Source organism: Miscanthus floridulus, chromosome 18, assembly GCF_019320115.1.
Source record: "Miscanthus floridulus cultivar M001 chromosome 18, ASM1932011v1, whole genome shotgun sequence".
Taxonomy (NCBI): domain Eukaryota; kingdom Viridiplantae; phylum Streptophyta; class Magnoliopsida; order Poales; family Poaceae; genus Miscanthus; species Miscanthus floridulus.
Window position 1 is genome coordinate 17755361 of NC_089597.1, and position 16883 is coordinate 17772243.

The 16883-nt window shown below is 44.3% G+C and overlaps 1 protein-coding gene across 1 annotated transcript; it reads left to right on the top strand.

Moving 5' to 3' along the window:
• The first annotated feature begins 6556 nt into the window (after positions 1 to 6556).
• Positions 6557 to 10568, top strand: LOC136521434 (DNA-repair protein XRCC1-like). The gene is made up of 8 exons (XM_066515171.1): positions 6557 to 6754; positions 6931 to 7151; positions 7240 to 7428; positions 7549 to 7660; positions 8579 to 8658; positions 9368 to 9478; positions 9628 to 9714; positions 10113 to 10568. Exons 2-8 carry the CDS (start codon positions 7020 to 7022, stop codon positions 10440 to 10442), a joined length of 1041 nt encoding a protein of 346 aa, XP_066371268.1. The 5' UTR covers positions 6557 to 6754; positions 6931 to 7019; the 3' UTR covers positions 10443 to 10568.
• The last annotated feature ends 6315 nt before the right edge of the window (positions 10569 to 16883 follow it).

Below are 16883 nucleotides of genomic sequence, written 5' to 3' on the forward strand. Positions count from 1 at the left end.
CATATGTGACAAAAGGGTACCACAGAAGCTAAAAGTCAAGTTTTATAGGACGACGATTAGACCTGCTATGTTGTATGGTGCAGAATGTTGGCCTACGAAAAGACGACATGTGTCAACAAATAAGTGTCGCGGAATTACGTATGTTGCGTTGAATTTGAGGTCATATAAGAAGGGATCGAGTTCGGAACGATGATATATGTGATAGATTAGGGGTAGCACCAATTGAAGAAAAGCTTGTCCAACACCGGTTGAGATGATTTGGACATGTCCAACAGAGACCTCCAAAGACATCGGTGCGTAGTGGAATACTAAGACAAGATAATAACGTGAAGAGAGACAGAGAAAAATCAAAGTTGACTTGGGTAGAGACAATAAAAGGAAACTTAAAAGGATAAAATATACCCAAAGACTTAGCCTTAGATAGAAGTGCTTAGAAAACAGTTATTCACGTGCCGGAACCTTCATTGTTTCTACTGGATTTTAACTCTAACCTACCCAACTTGTTTGGGAGTTAAAATGTTTTTTTTTTATTCATGGCCGAAGGCAGTCGCACAAACTCAGTCGCGAGCAATTTCAGCGTCACTATTGCGGTGACATTGTGGCTGCCTGTCGACAGCGTCCAAACATGTTAAGATACACACTTGTTTTTAAAAATTATTATATCCATTCGATAATTAATCATGTATAAATATTATTTGCGCCTTGTTTAGATCACCTCCAAATTCTAAGTTTTTTCACTCTCTCTCCATCACATCAATTTTTAGCCGTTTGCATGATCATTAAATGTAGGTAAAAAAATAACTAATTGTATAGTTTAGTTCGAAATTACGAGATGAATCTTTTGAGCTTAGTTGATCCACGATTGGACAATATTTACCAAATATTCATCGGGTTGAAATTTTTTGCAATCTAAACATGGTCTTGAGTATAATCAGATCGATCTGGGCCATTTTACATATACGAATTTGTTCTCTTCTATCCGTGCTCGAAGTTTTGAGCTCCTAGCCTCCTAGCCTAGGCGGTGACTATTTGGTTCATCAAGAGGACTTGAGTCTCTACGGATCCAATGCTACTCTAGGCGCCCTTCCTCAGCGAGGCAGGATGTCAAAAAGAACGTCTTTCCTTTTTAGATTCAGAACGTCAGCCCCCCGGACGTCCGAACCGGGCAAGCATCCGTGGACACCCGCACCTGCTGCGCTTGTTTCACGTGGGGTCAGCGCCACTCGGTGTCCCGTGCTTGCACCGTGGCCCGCACACGCTCATATCCCGTGCTGCTCCGTGTCTCGCGCTCACACCGTGGCGTCCGCTCCACACCCACGTGTCTGCAGACAGGTCCAGCAGCTACAGGGTCCCAGTATAACATGTGCAACACTAAGATGTACTTTTACAGCATCCAGATAAAACACTTGCAATATATAATTAAAACACTTACAACATACGTCTGAAACACTAGTGTAGTCATTGCAAAACATACGCAACATTTAGATAAAATGCTTGTAACAAATATGTGAAACATGTGCAACATGCGGATGAAACACACTTGCAACATATGTCTGAAAAAATAGATGAAACGTTGGGAACAGACGCTTGCAACATACGTGTACAACCATTACAACACATGCAATATCTCGATCTACTTTTGCAATATCCGTATGAAACGCTTGAAACATACCTCTAAACACATCTGAAACATTTAAAATATACACTTACAACATGCATCATATCCTGTCGCTGCCAGACGCCCACGGGCCTTGTTGTTGGCCACCTTCCTGACTGCCTGACGCCTGCGACCACGAACCCACCAAGCAACTGCATCCTCGTCAACGTTGTTGGGCGAGGCGTCCCTACCCGATCTCGTACTCATCGTCGGAAATCGCCGACCGAGGGGGGAAGGGAGCGCGAGGTGCAGTCGGAGAAGCCCGCTCCGGGTATGGCCACGTGGATCTCGTGACGTCGCGAGTTGAGGTCGACAAGCGAAGAGGACCTTCTGGTGGGGAATGACGGCGTCGGCAGCACAGAGGCGGAGTGCCCGTGGGCGGCAGACACTGGCACCGAACCGAGCGGGATGGGGCCACATCGGAGGCGGAGTGGGCGTGGACGTGGGGGAGCAGACACGACAGACACGTGAGGTGGGATGGGAGGAGCAGGGGGATGGGGCGCACCAGAGGCAAAGTCGGCGTGGGCAGCAGATGCGGGGCCCGAGGCGAGCAGGTGGGGGCACCGCGCGCGGCGCACGACAATGAGGCAGAGTGGGGTGCCCGCCCGATGTGGTGAAGCGAGTGGGGACTTCGTCAGGGTTTTGGTTCGGATTTCTGTCGCAGGGCGAAGGATAAAGCATCGGCGTAGAGGAGCAGGTACGTTGCCTGTTGGGCCCGATCGCTTCGCAGGCCTAGGAACAGGCGTGTCCGGACGCTACACGCCTGGACTGACTTACTCACCGAAGCATTATCATTTTAGAATACAAATATAAAAATGCAGGTATCAATGTTGTTTCCTTGGCAAGATAGGATGCCATCGGCTCAATCTTCAATCTTTTATTTTCTCAAACCAATGTTGTTTGAAGAACCAAAATTTTCGATTCCTGAGCTTGAGGGGGCTGGTTTTCAGTATAAGCTCGATTTTTGTTTCACCGAGACCATATAACACTACTCAAGAAAGATGTTTATACAAATATAAAAACACCTCTAAAAAACTCTTAATAAAGTAATAAACATAATAAGTATTTTTCTTCTCCTAGCCGGGCCTAACCATGACGGAACTGCACTAATCCTAAGATTGTGTTGCGTGTGTTCTTCGTCATCGCTGGGGTCCTACACGCGCTCTATCATTCCACGGGAAGCAAGTCATCCGGCCTAGGGACCCTTCCGAGCACTGGATTGGAAAACAGAGCAATATAGTAAAAACATAGAAATAGTATATAAATACATATGAAAAACAAAGAATGAATGAAAAAACACAAAAAGAAAAAAGAAATCGAGATCTAGATGAACTATAGGGAAACACATGATACAAGAAACAATGAAATATGAGTAGATATCTTTTCTTGCTCATGATTTTCCTTTGAAATTGAATGCAAAGTAAAGTTTTGTATGTTATCCTACAAACAGTTTTTGCGAACCAAAGGATACTAAAGTACACTATAGGCTCGTTTGGCACAACTCTAGCTTCGAGATTTATGTTGGATATATAGTTTGTAGGCTAATTGAAGTGGTTTAACCATTTTTAATTAATCTAAAAATTAAATAAAAACTAGTCATGTAACTACACTTAATATTTCTGCAGCTCTAGATCTAAAATTTTCTAGAGCTAGAGCTATGCCAAATAGGTCCTATAGTAACTTCATTCCATAGGAGTAATAATACCATCAGCCTGTTCGGTAGGCCGTAAACGATAACGATCGTGGATTATTTACTGCTGGCTGGTTTGGTGTGAGAGAAAAATACCGTTCCAACTTATAATCCATGATCGTATACGAGAAAACGAACGGTCTACATATCTTTTCATTTGTTTTTTCTCTATGGTCTAAAGAGAGCCTTAGTTACTAAGGGTAGCTTCGACCATTGGCTTTTAAATTAGCTCTAAGCATTTTCTCATATTTTAATAGAAGAGATAGAAAAGTTAGCTTATAATCAAGAGCATAGCTCTTGCACATTTTTTAAGGTGATGTGAGAATGTCATGTGAAGCTATTCATGTTAAAAGCTATGTGCTAAAAATTAGCACTATTGAAAAAGTTGACTAAAAAACTCACCATTGCGGTTGCCCTAAGGGAGCCTAATTTGATAGAATGGATTTTTAAGAGCCATTAGTTGTTCAAATTGATGTTTCAACTTTTGTGGCCAATCAAGTCTAATTCCATGCTAGAGCTTCAATAGATACTCCTGACAAAGACAAATTTAGAAAACAACAATGAATCCACAATCTAACCATTTTTAGCGAGGCACGACAGCCTAGTGCTTAAACGCATCGTTACGATATTCATGGAGAGTTATAGACACTCTATTTGGAACACATGGGCCTAAATATGATATCCGAATAACGTGGAATGTTAAAATTTCACTTACATGACTTGTCACGAGAGAACCACCACTTGCTACTTTTTCTTATTTGGCGGGTGAGCAAGTGCAGGCCAAATTTTTTTCACCACGCGCGTTAGAGAAAATTGAAGCAGAGGCGTACTCCCTCAGTCGATAAAATAATGCAATCCGTGTAAGTCAACCGAGCTAAAGTTTGACCAACTTTATCCTAAATAGTATTATCATTTGTGTCTCTAAAAAAATTATTATGACAAATATATTTTATAACTAATCTAACTATACTTACTTTGAATCATGAATGTTTGTACTTTTTTATATAAATTTAGTTAAAGTTTATGTTGTTTGGCTCATCGAAATTCGAGAAATGCATTGTTACGTGGACAGAGACAGTACTTATAATTTTTTCTATTGGAATTGAAGTACGGTACCGGACTATATTGATGCACCATTCCTGGCTTTAGTGAAATAGTAACATTTATAAATATAACTACATTTAAATAATTTTATATTATCATTCTTAAAATACATAAAGTTTGTAAAATTGTACATCACATGGAGTGCTATTTGAGTTGCAGTCGGTAGTAATATGTCCAGAATAGCCAGAATGATCAGTATGGACCAAAATGGTGGATATTGGCTAATATTGAGGTCACGGCGTAATGGAGCTACTTCTATACTAGCTAAGAAGCTAGTCACTTGGTACCGAAATGGAGCCTATCCACGTCGGCCAAAATTCTCCCAGCCGTCTGATCTTGAATCGGGTGGCTGTGATTGCTTCGATTGGATTTCACTGGAATCCGCTTCCGCCGCTCCTTATTGGCTTGTGGTATTAACAAGTTTGAATAGAGGAACCATACAAACAGTCACAGATGGCGTCATCGTGTGTAAAAAAACTTGCACATGAAAGTTTGTAAACAATGCATCCAAATGAAAATCTAGATGCGCCACAATTTGTCGTGACAAAAAAAGCTTTAAACCATATCCCAATTAAAATATATTTGGATGATATTTTCTTATTGAAAATTTTTCCTAATGAAGCTAAAGACTTCTTTGTCGCGTGGAACAATTCTTAGGTTTAATGCTGCAAGAGGTGCCCCGTCGCACACACCTCTCGCCCCCTCCCGTTGCGCACGTTGTCTGCTCCCTCTCATCGCGCGCGCTGGTGCTGGTGGTGCTCGCTCCGCCCGTCGCGCGCGTAGTGCGCCCGCCCAACCCAAGCCTGGTGCTAGTGGCACTAGTGGCGGTGGTGCTCGCGCACGCCAGCGGTGCCGGATGCTAGTGGTGCTCACGTGCCGCCACTCATCGCCGGCTCCCACCCCGATGACCGGAATTGACCGGCACAAGCTCCCCCTCCCCTATGTTGTAAATATATGTTTTCAAGTGTTTCAGATGTTTAAGAGGTACGTTGAAGTTGTTTTATATGGATGTTGCAAAAGTAGGTTGTGAATATTGCGCATGTTGCAAGTGTTTCAGAGACATGGTGCAAGAGTTTGTTCAAAATGTTTAATCTGTTTCCAGACGTATGTTGCAAGCGTTTTGATCTGGATGCTGCATATGTTTCACACATATGTTGCAACAGTATGTTCCAAATGTTTCACATGTTACAGTTCCGTTGCAGCAAGTGTTTTCATATTGCAAGTTATAAGTGTTCTATCTAGATGTTGCATATGTTTCTACACATATATTGTAAGTGTATGTTCTAGATGTTTCATTTGTCTTAGACGTATGTTGCATTTAAGTGTGTTTATGTTGCACGTGTTTCATGCTGTTCGGAGAGTCAGGGGGCGCAGGAGAGTGATGGTGGCACTACACGGGCGCCAGGGAATGGGGTGCGGCGAGCCGGTGGCCGACGGACGTGGCACGCAGCGCGTTGGGAGCCGACAGTTGGGGGCACAACGGGGCGGGGCGAACGGGGAGAGGGGGGCGAGGTGCGCGGATGGGGCAGGTCGAGTCGAGGCGAACAGAGCGGATTACGAGCGAGTCATACGGACGTGACGACGATGCAATGCACATGCGGACAGGGCGGATTAGCGAACGGGGGTCATGTTGTGCAGGCGCGCGGGGGAAACGGCTGTCCGACGGAATCCCTATCCCGTCGGACGTCCATGCGCCATACGAGCACAGATGGCATCATCATGGGTAAAAAAAAACTTACACATAAAAAAGAATGCAAACAATGCATCCAAATGAAAATCTAGATGCACCACTATTTATCAAGTGGAACAATTCTTAGGTTTAATTGGCGCATTATTAGGCAAGAAAAGTTCCAAGCCCACAAGAAAATTGTTCCTGTTCAAACGAAAAAATGTTTCTAAACTTCATAAGAAATGTTCTACCCTAATAAAATTAAAATTATTCCATTTGCTCATTGTAATGTCCGAACATATTATGGTTCAACTAATTTAAAATTAATGTTCCACTAAATATTGACAGCATGAATGAAAATAATAAATACGTGAAGATTAAAAACTTATAAACAAAGAGAACGAAAGAAATATTAGGAAAAAAAAAGGATCGGGTCCATGTCCCAGGCTCCCAGCAGCTGGACCGTGCGGGTGCGCTTCCACTGGGCCGAACACAGCCCCCGACAGGGCAATCGCCGCCGCCGTTCTCTCCGCGTTGTCTTCCTCTCGGCGACAACTGTGCTACCGCCGCCGCCGCCCTACACCAGGTGCCCAGTTCTTCGTCGCGCCCTTCGGCGGCAACGAGCACCCACCAGGTATGCCGGCCCCTTCGTTTCCCTTCCTGCTCCGCTGTGCGAAACCGAGCACCTAAGCTATTTGGCTATCTGTAATTGGATCCGATCTGATCGCAAGTGTTAAGTGTATAATTGTATTATGCTTACTAAATTCGTTTTTTTGGCAAAATTATCGGGTTTACATGGGTGTTGTTCAGTGCGCACAAGATTGGTCTATCTCAGTTGACACCGGATATAACTTTAAATTATAAGACAGCAGAGTGGTGCAGTTCGGTTTCCCAATAAAATGTCCGGTTCCAAGAGAAGCCTCCCGTCTTGGATGGGTTCTTCTAAAGATGGAGAGGACGATTCAAGCAAGAAGAAACAGGCAGGCACCTCCCAGAAGGCTCAGAAAGGGCCTGATTTCTCCAAACTTTTGGTACCTATCTATTGACCACAGCTACATTCAGATATATGTATATGTATGTTATACCATTCTGTATTGGTGATTTCATACATCTGTGTAGGACGGGGTGGTGTTTGTGCTGTCAGGGTTTGTGAACCCGGAGAGGAGCACGCTTCGTTCACAAGCATTGGACATGGGGGCCGAGTATCGAGCCGATTGGACATCAGACTGCACCCTTCTTGTTTGTGCATTTGTCAACACCCCCAAGTTTCGACAAGTTCAGGCGGATAATGGAACCATTATCTCAAAGGTGGGTTGTCAGCTATTGTCGTTGTAGTGAGCTTTTTGGCAAGCCCCTTCAAGCAAACAATTCCTTTTCCACCAACTTTCAGAGCTAAAATAAACTGTTTATGGTCTTGCCTTTTCTCAGGACTGGATCTTCGAGTCTTACAAGCAAAAAAAACTTGTGGACATTGAACCTTTCCTTATGCATGCTGGAAAGCAATGGCGGAAAAATAAGGAGCCTGTCGAAACTGATCAAGGTGATAGATACTTTCACCAGAAATATCTTTTATGGGCACAAGATCTTGTTTTTGGGTGCTGTTACGCATGTCCATAAGTTATATCTGATATACACTCTCAGTATCCACACACTTTTGTCGTTAGAATTCAGGATCATGTCAGCTTATCAATAACGTAGCACTTATTATGTGGTCAAAAAGCTCTTCATTATTTCCTTTATGTATTTCCATCATATAGTTCTTTCTGTGCTTGTTTTCTCTTTCTGTGAACCTTATACTAGGGGTATAACTGTATCATGTTGTTGCACTAATAATGTGATGCACAACAAATTAAGCTTAGTAGCTTACTCTCTCTCAATAGAAGGGCGGGCCTGGTGCAAGCGGTAGAGTCTTACCTGCCTGTGACCGGAAGGTCCCGGGTTCGAGTCGCGGTCTCCTCACATTGCACAGGCGAGGGTAAGGCTTGCCACTGACACCCTTCCCCAGACCCCGCACAGAGCGGGAGCTCTCTGCACTGGGTACGCCCTTTAGCTTACTCTCTCAATAAGTATTCCAAATGTTAAAACAATCCTTCATTTCTTCTGTGTTTCAAAGGATGGTACATTCATAAACTCCTGTGTAAACTTAGCCACATTTAGCTTCTTTCACATTTTTCTAGAATTTGCAGTAAGTCAAGGGTGCGCATTAGTCATAGCATACACCTTTAAATGGACATAATATACTGGTTTTAACCTTTTTTAGTTAACAATTCTCTAAAGCTTCGGTGATGATTTGTAATATTGGCAACCTCAAAGAATCACCATTTGCTGCTCATTAACTAATTTGTTAAAATATGAATCATCCTTGCAGCTTTGAGTGCTTATCATTTTCCCTTGTATAATTTCACATGAAATCAATCAATTAAAAGTATCATTTATTTATTTGGCCCTGCTGGTCTAGATGAGAAGGAGACGCGCAAAGTGCATCAAAAGCAAGTTCAACGGTCTCGTGTCAAGCCATCCACCTCTGATGCCACGGAGGTCTGTTCTGTTCAAAGTTAACTTATGAAACAACCAAAAACCAAAAACTGATGATTATGATATTAATGAAAAGACGATGTATTTTCTGAATGGGAGCTGGCTATTTGAATATGATATGAGTATATTGGTAACATACTTCCCGGCAAACCTGGATACTTCAATTATCTGATGGCTTTAGCATTTCTAGCTATTTAATTAATGTATATGTAAAGTGGTCTCTTTGTTTAAGGAACATCAGTATCTATGAAACATTAATATACCTTTTTTCTTTTGTAAGAATATCCGATGTGTGTATATTCAGGTTGGAAGCAACTATGCATCAGAGTTTTATGCTCAGTCAGGATAATCTACAGCCTATGGTCCTTTACATTATTTTTATGTCTTTTGTTAAGCATTAAATACATCCGTCAAATGTTAAAGAGAACATGAAAAATTGTGTAAAAGTATTTTGTTGAGTTAATAAGTAGTTGAGTCTGGTAGTGGTAGGATAGGGCATCCAGCTCGATCCTTTTTCGTTTTACAAAATTCATTGTTTTTGTTCAGTGCTACCTGTTTCCGAGTGAAAATGCCCTAAATTAGAGAACTTTTCTAGATAGAACAAGATGAAGGCAACATGAGTGCCTGGAACACAGGAGCTTTGATGATTCTGTTGCATGCTTTTTTTGTCCAATAAAAACTCTCAACAGTTTTTTTCCCCTTTTCTGTACAGGCAGGAAATTTAGAATCTACAAACAAGTGTTTTTCTCCCTCAAAAATAAAGCAATGGGCCGTGGATGATTTGGCACAGACTATGTCATGGCTGGACAGCCAAGAAGAGAAGGTGGGTGCACCTAATGAAAAAAAAACATGTATTTATGCTGTAGGCTTTTTGTTTAGTATTGCCTCTGCTTTCCAAGGGTCTTTTAACAGATGAATCTAACGTTTGGTTTTTTTGACTGACTTATCTTTCTCTGGTTTCTTTCCTGACAGCCAGAGCCAAGTGAACTGAAGACAATAGCTTCTGAAGGGGTAATCACTTGTCTGCAAGACGCCATAGAATCCCTCGAGCAAGGCAATGTAAGGAATGCAATATCACCGTTCATCATTTATAAAGTGCATGTATTTGCATATTGACTTTTTTTTAAAATATATTTGTATATTGACTAGTACTGGTAGTCAACATAAACTGTGCTATATATGGTGGTGTGTTAGAGCACATGTTCACTGAGACTCCGGTCGTCAATAATCTTGAAAGCAAAAAAAAAAGAAAACACTGCCTAGAAGCCAAATTTTGTTCTGGTTTCATAGCCATTGTGACTACGCTTTTTAATTTAATATATCCATAAGAACTGGAATGGATAGTCAACACAATGGACCAAATAGGTGGACCATGTTCTTTTGTTATTGCTCAAACTGATGATGTGTTGTATTGCAACTCAATCAGTCTCGGTTGACTATGAAAAAAACTTTTTCAGGATATCAAGGGAGTTGCAGAACAGTGGAGCTTCGTCCCCCATGTTGTCAACGAACTGCTAAAACTAGATGGAGGCGGAAAAGGCGCAGCTCTGCCCAAAGAACAACTATGTCAACTAGCAGCCAAGTGCAAGAAGATCTATCTGGCTGAGTTTGCTCGCGTGGACATCGATGGCAAGAACAAGGATAAGCATCAAAATGACTCACATGTGACCGAGCATCGCAGGAAGACCAAATCAGATGATGACCACTACGATAGCGATGAGACGATAGAAATGACAGAGGAAGAGATTGATTTCGCATGCAGACAGCTCCCTGGGCTATGCGGATGAGTAACTTGAGATGTCAGGTGTGTGTGGCCCGTCTAGAGAAACTAGTTGACATGTCAGGTATGTGTGGCCCCTCTAGAACAGAAGAGGAAGGGTACTGGATATAGCCGCCATCTCTAGTAATCATTATTTTCCTGCTGCCACCCAAATTAAACCGTACGAGTATTCGGTTGTCGGTTGTTTGATGACGACGGGTATTTTTCACTAAAAAACAGGCCAGCGGATAGGGCCAGTCACCCGTAAGGCCGTAACCTGTGAACTAATGATGGAGCCTGCTCGTGACGTGGTCCGTCCAATTGTGGGTTCAGGTCTCTGCCCAGTGCCCACTTCTGTGCGACCCGAAAACTCGCCGTCCATCATCTCTCCTATGCTCATCCCTGTAGCACCAGGCTTCGCAGCTACCGGCCCTTTCTCCCCACTGCCACGCTGCCTGTAACTCCTGTAAGGGAGGCAGGAGAACGGGAGAGAGAGCGAGGAGGATGTTGTTTACTCCCTCCGCACCTAAAATAACCGTCGTTTTTTATTTCTGTGCCATAAGTTTGATTAAACTTATATAAAATACGTGTAATATTTATATCTCCAAATAAATTTATTATAAAAAATAAAATTCAACAATCTATCTAATGTTATTAATTTTATACTATATATATTCAAAGTTGTTTATCGAGAAACGAAAACGACAATTATTTAGGGACAGAGGGAGTATGTATCTAGTTTTTTTAATCCAATGGTCAAGAAGCTATAAATTAATTTGACAGCTAGGAATAATGGCCTACCATCGTGCCAGCTTTACATATTTACTATTATTACGAATGACATCTTATACTGTGTCACTGATATGATATTTTTATATACCACTCACACTCGTAATGGTGGTAAATATGTAAATATTCCGCCCATTAGCCGTCCTGTGCCCATGCTGGCATTGCGGGCCGAAGTTACGCCCATGCACGACACTATGCCCGAGCCGGCACTGGCACTATAGCCTTCGTGCCATGTGGTGCTCGGGCCATGCCCGTGCACCCATCGGGCCTGACCCATTTGGCCATCCATAAGTGAGCGTGACAGGCACCAAGTAAATGAAGAGATGGAAATTAAATTGTTATCCACTCGGTAAATTGCCATTGAAGGAGAGGATAGTAGGAGAAAGAACATGGAGCCTACTATCGGGTCAAGCAGGGAGGAGCAGCGTGGGCGGAGAAGTGGCATGTGAGGGTGGACCGGTGGAGGTTCAACGGTTAGATAACAGAAAATACAGCCGATCTAAGGGTTGTGAGACGTCATTGACTGTGGCGCGCTGGGGTTCAAGCTTTATAATAGTTAATGACTTCTAGTGGCCTCCATCTATATAGGTTATATAGATATACATGGCCTCCCATCATAACACCAAGCGCTTCTCACTCCCACCACTACACCGCTCACCACTCCATAGTTCCACACCTCTCTGGCTCACCACTTATGCTACTCCGGCGACGCGCAGCCCAAAGACTAGGAGTGCTGAGCCATTCTTTTACCGTTCTTCTTTGTTTTATCTGCATTTACCGAGTTGCTGCATGTTTACTCCCCCATCTATGGCTGTTTATTCCCAGTCTGAACAGTGGCCGCTAGGGCCTAGCTCTGCTACGGTGCTAGTGACTGGCTGTCGGCCCCTTTCTAGCAATGCTCCAATGGCAGAAACTTCTAGGAGGGACTCCATATGCATGGCGATGGTAAGGGACTTGAGCCCCCTCCCCAGCACTAAATCCGTCCCTGCATCTAAAAGATGACCGTGTTTCTTCTTCTTTATCAATGTTAGATGTCGAGCGTGTTTCGCCGCACTATGGAGAACCTTCTGAGCATCAACCTAGCTCAGGCCACCCTGTTCCTCTTCGGTCCGGGTCTCTGTTACGCCTTAGAAGGTGCTCGAGCCGGAGGGCACTACTGCGCCAAGCTTTACCAACACTAGGAGGACGTGGTCAGCCTCAACTACTTTCTCGTCTTTGCAACGACTATGTGAAGAACCGTGTCCCCAACGTGGCCGATGGACCCCTCGAGAGCCTCGATGCCAAACAAAGCATGGTGATGCGTGCATACGCGGCAATCGGCTGGCTTCTCAGCTTGGCTGCCTCGCTCCTCGCGCGGCAATCGGCTGGCTTCTCAGCTTGGCTGCCTCGCTCCTCGCGCTCGACACCTATCTATATGCACATTCTCCACACGTATCTCGACCTCTTCGTGTGCCTGCCAGCGCCGACCCAGGGTTGGCATCTACGTGACATACGTGTTAGCCGCCGGCGTTCTCAGTGTCATCTACTTCGACAATGGGAGGATTATTCTGATACAGGCTCTCTTGTCAATTGCCATGTCTTTATTAAAATGGTGTATTTGTGTCTCTATCGGCCCGGATGTAGCGCTGGGGGCGGGGTTGAGCCCCCCATGGTCGCCATGCTCATGGCCCCCTACCATCGCCATGCCCATGGAGCCCCCCCTGAGCCCCCTAGAACTTTATGCCATTATTGGAGCATCGCTAGAAGGGGCTAAGACGGCGGAAGGTTGAGGACGACGAAGAAATTCGCGAACTTGGACCACCGGACGAGTGAAACCCAATCATTTTCTTAATTGGACCGGCCCACTAGGCGTACCCTCGGTTTCTTTTTTTCGTATGTGTGTACCCCTTCATTTCTCTCCATCTCGCACCTCCTGTCGAGTGTCGACGGCTTCACAGCTTCACGCCCGGCCCCAAATCCAAAATCCCCAACCTAACAGAAGTAGCTTAGGCTAGGCACCTAGGACTACAGAAGCAACTGACTAGCCGAGCAGGCCTGCCTGCCCTTGCTATAGTTTGGACACCACTCTTCTCCTTCTCCAGCCTCCTAGTTCTGGTGACCAATTCTTTCTTTGATTGTTTGTATTGCTCTTTGGCAGCAAATCTTTCTGTAACACGTGCCTAGGGCTCTGAAGACAATTCAAGCGCTAATTGTTTCCTTTCTTAAGTCAATTGCTGGATCAACTGAAACATGCCATTTGAGGTCAATGACTTTATCCCTAAGCTTGTTGAATTCATATTCATCTCCACAAGGAATAATAAACAATGACAACTTTTTTTTTAAAGCTCTTTGAAGCAACCTGTCATCGGGGTCCATGCAGCCTTTTGAAGCAACTTGTATAAGAGATACTATTACTAATATGTACTCCCCTTGAATAATAAGAGATCTAAATATTACACATTTAGATGCAACATCCAACCTGTTTCCTAGGCTGACAGATGGGGGGACAGGTCATGGAACCAACCAAAACGTACTTGTGTCAACAAAATAAAAAAGTATCTCTTAATTAAATAAGCAACTTGAATAACAAATTGGCTCAGTGAATCCTAGAATCACAGTTTATTTTCGGATGAAGCCGGTATCTCTAAGGTTGTCTCTTGTTGTTTTAATAGCTGTAGTACATGTGTGTATAGATTAGAAGATCCGATGATAAAATGCACACACCATCTCTGTGGCCCTTTAATTTATTTGCTGCTACATAGGAAACAAACATGTCCACTTAGTTTGATATTGTAGAAACCAGTCTGGAAGAAGAAGAATTCTTTTATCGTGCCATCGTGTACGATGCTCCGAATATATGGAGAAGGAACAAAGTAACCCTTGGAGTTTCGATTTGAGAGCAACGTGATCCCTGAGGAAAACAAGGTTGGACTTGGACATGTGGCTCTCCACCTGTGATGTGAGCGAGAGAGAGATGAGAGGCATCAAGGCATTGCGATGGCGAAAGCCAAATCCTCCGTGTCCGTGAGACGTGAGACTGAGAGCGTCCCTGTCACTCGCCACGCCGTTCCCGGCCGTCGTGCACAGCAGCATGGTCCTTTGTCAGCAAATATAAATGACAGGCACAGGGCTACACTACATATGCGCGAGCAAACATCCCTGTCGAACTCTCTGCTATCCTTTTCCCACCTCAGACGGCAGTGCGTTTTGTTGGGCATATTAGGCTGCTCAGCCAACCGAACAGGGCAGGCGTATCTTGTGATTGACTTGTTCCGGCTAGCAGCTTCAGATTAGCACGCTGCTAGCCTGTGATGAACTTGACATCATCATCGCCAAGGCAACAACAACGAACTTGGCAGCGCAGCCTACAGGCCATCGCCATGGGCTGATGCATGGCTGCCCCGCCCTCGCCCGCAGGCCGCGTGCTCCGCCTGTCGGTGTCAGTGTCGGGGGTTGGCACTTCGCACCTGGCAGGTTCGGCTGGGCAGGCTTCCTGCTGCCTGCCTGTCTGCGTCTGCTTGCTTCTTTCCGCCCGATGCCACCCGACCGTGTCAGCTGGCGCGTGCATGGTGGAGGCATGGACGCGCATACTAGGGGCCACGGAGTACAACCTTATGATATGTTGTTAGTTTGTTTTTGTTTTTGCTTTTCTTTTCTTTTTGTTTCAGATATATTAAAAAAGATAAATGTGCATTTTGGAAAGTAAAGATGCTAAATATTTTGGATCAAAACTTAAATCTTATCAAGTATTTTGAGACAGAGAAAGTACCGCTCCCTCGCTCTCTCTTCTCTTTCAGTCTTTCTCCTCCCCTCCCCACATGCATCCATGGCGGAAAGAAAACTTTGAGGTTCGATACATCTTGTGATTGCTGGAGCACGGTTCTTTTTATCTATGCGCTCATATCGTTTTGACTCAAACTGAACTGCTGACGACGAATAAGAATCCTAAGAGTAATTAATTGAGTATTTGGTTTGAAAAATCAAAACATTTTATATTAGTGATGCATCATGAGACCGTGTTTAAAATTTGTGAAGTTACTCCGTTCCTCGTACTAATACTTATTATTAGCCTTTGTAGAATAAGATGATGGATCTACTCATTCCATTATTTCTCAAATAAACACCTAGTCGATGAATGCACTAATTGACCACATACCATTCTTCTTTGCATTTTACATACAAATTAATAAATTGGTACAGGCCATAAGGAGAATACATGAACACTGATTTTTGTCGTGCTAAAGGTGTAACCAACGGAACTAATTAATTGGTACAAGGAGCCGAGCGAAGGACAGTAGCAAGAAAAATGCATGCATGATATATGAAGCATGAGAGAAGGGAGCTAGGAAAAGAGAAATGCAATATTGCAATGCAGTAGGGGGGCATGAGCCCTCCTGGCTGAGCGTCAGGTTTAGACTGGAGTCCAAAGACAGACCACCGATGCTCCCAGATAGATAGAAACACTCAGTCGTAAAACACCATAACCTAGAGAAACCTAGCCCACACGTACGCGCTCACAACGGTGGTCAGGGCGTAGGATCGGAGCTGAAGAAGGACAAGCGAACGCCAACACTAAGGCATGAGAAGACTGTCACCTTGGCCTCCAGCATGTAGGCGTAGGTGAGCAGCCCGAGCCCAACCGACATGCTCGAGAGGAGCAGTGCGAGCACCATGCACCCATGTAGGAACCTCCTAGCCAGTGGGTGCATGTCGATGATGGTGTCGACGTCGCTCATGGCCACCTTCACCTTCGTAGGCCCGCATAGCGCTGTGGAGGACATGATGGCCCCTACAATGTGGGTCTAGAACTTGCCAATGCCCCGGAAAACTGGCGCCTGAGCAATGCAGACGCTAGGAGGGCTGATCGACGTCTGTGGTGGCACAACAAGGCCTGGTATGAACAGGAATAGGGCGATCAACCCTATGCTCATGGTCATGAGGACGTCAGCGCACCTCGCCAAATATCTATGCATATGTTCATGCACCCGAAAAGCAAAATAAAAACTTAGAACGAGGTCTATTGCTCAGAAATTAAACAGACAAGCCAATATCTGCTATCTATAGTTCTATACTCCCTACTCCTACTCTCTCTAGCTAACCACACATACTGTTACAACAAGAAAAAACATCAGTTCTATACTCCCTACTCGTACTCCCTGTAGCTAACCACACATACCGTCACAACAAGAAAAACATCTCGCAATAACTACTGTCTTGATTGGAGTTAAAACTAAATTTGTATTTTAAGAGGGGGCGTATGCACCTATAGCTAACCACACACACTACTATTCATCATAATCAGCAAACCTTGGAGTACAACCAACACACATCTAAACACACACAGCAAGGAGCACTACTGTTTTGACCAAGTGGGGCCGGACCAATCTAAATGGCAAACAGTACTGCCCTCACCATATGAGCAAAGGTGTGCACGAGATGGCAATGATGGCGTCGACACTAAACATGATGTCGGTGTTTCGAACCACCGGCTAGTAAATTTGTATCTGCGCGTTTGGCCCGGATGGTGTGCTCGGAGGACACAAGAATTTATACTGGTTCGGGCGGAATGTCCCCACGTCCAGTCTGCTGCTGCTCATGTTACGGGCACTAGTTTGTAGTAGGGTTATAAACGGGCGAGAGAGGGTGAAGGTCCCAAGTCTCTGGTGAAAAGATAGAACGGAGTTGAGTCTTGTTGAGCTCG

Coding starts and splice junctions, on each gene's coding strand:
- LOC136521434 (XM_066515171.1), top strand. CDS start 7,020: ATGTCCGGTTCCAAGAGAAGCCTCCCGTCTTGGATGGGTTCTTCTAAA. Junction 7,152..7,239: donor CTGATTTCTCCAAACTTTTG/GTACCTATCTAT, acceptor ACATCTGTGTAG/GACGGGGTGGTGTTTGTGCT. Junction 9,715..10,112: donor AATCCCTCGAGCAAGGCAAT/GTAAGGAATGCA, acceptor AAACTTTTTCAG/GATATCAAGGGAGTTGCAGA.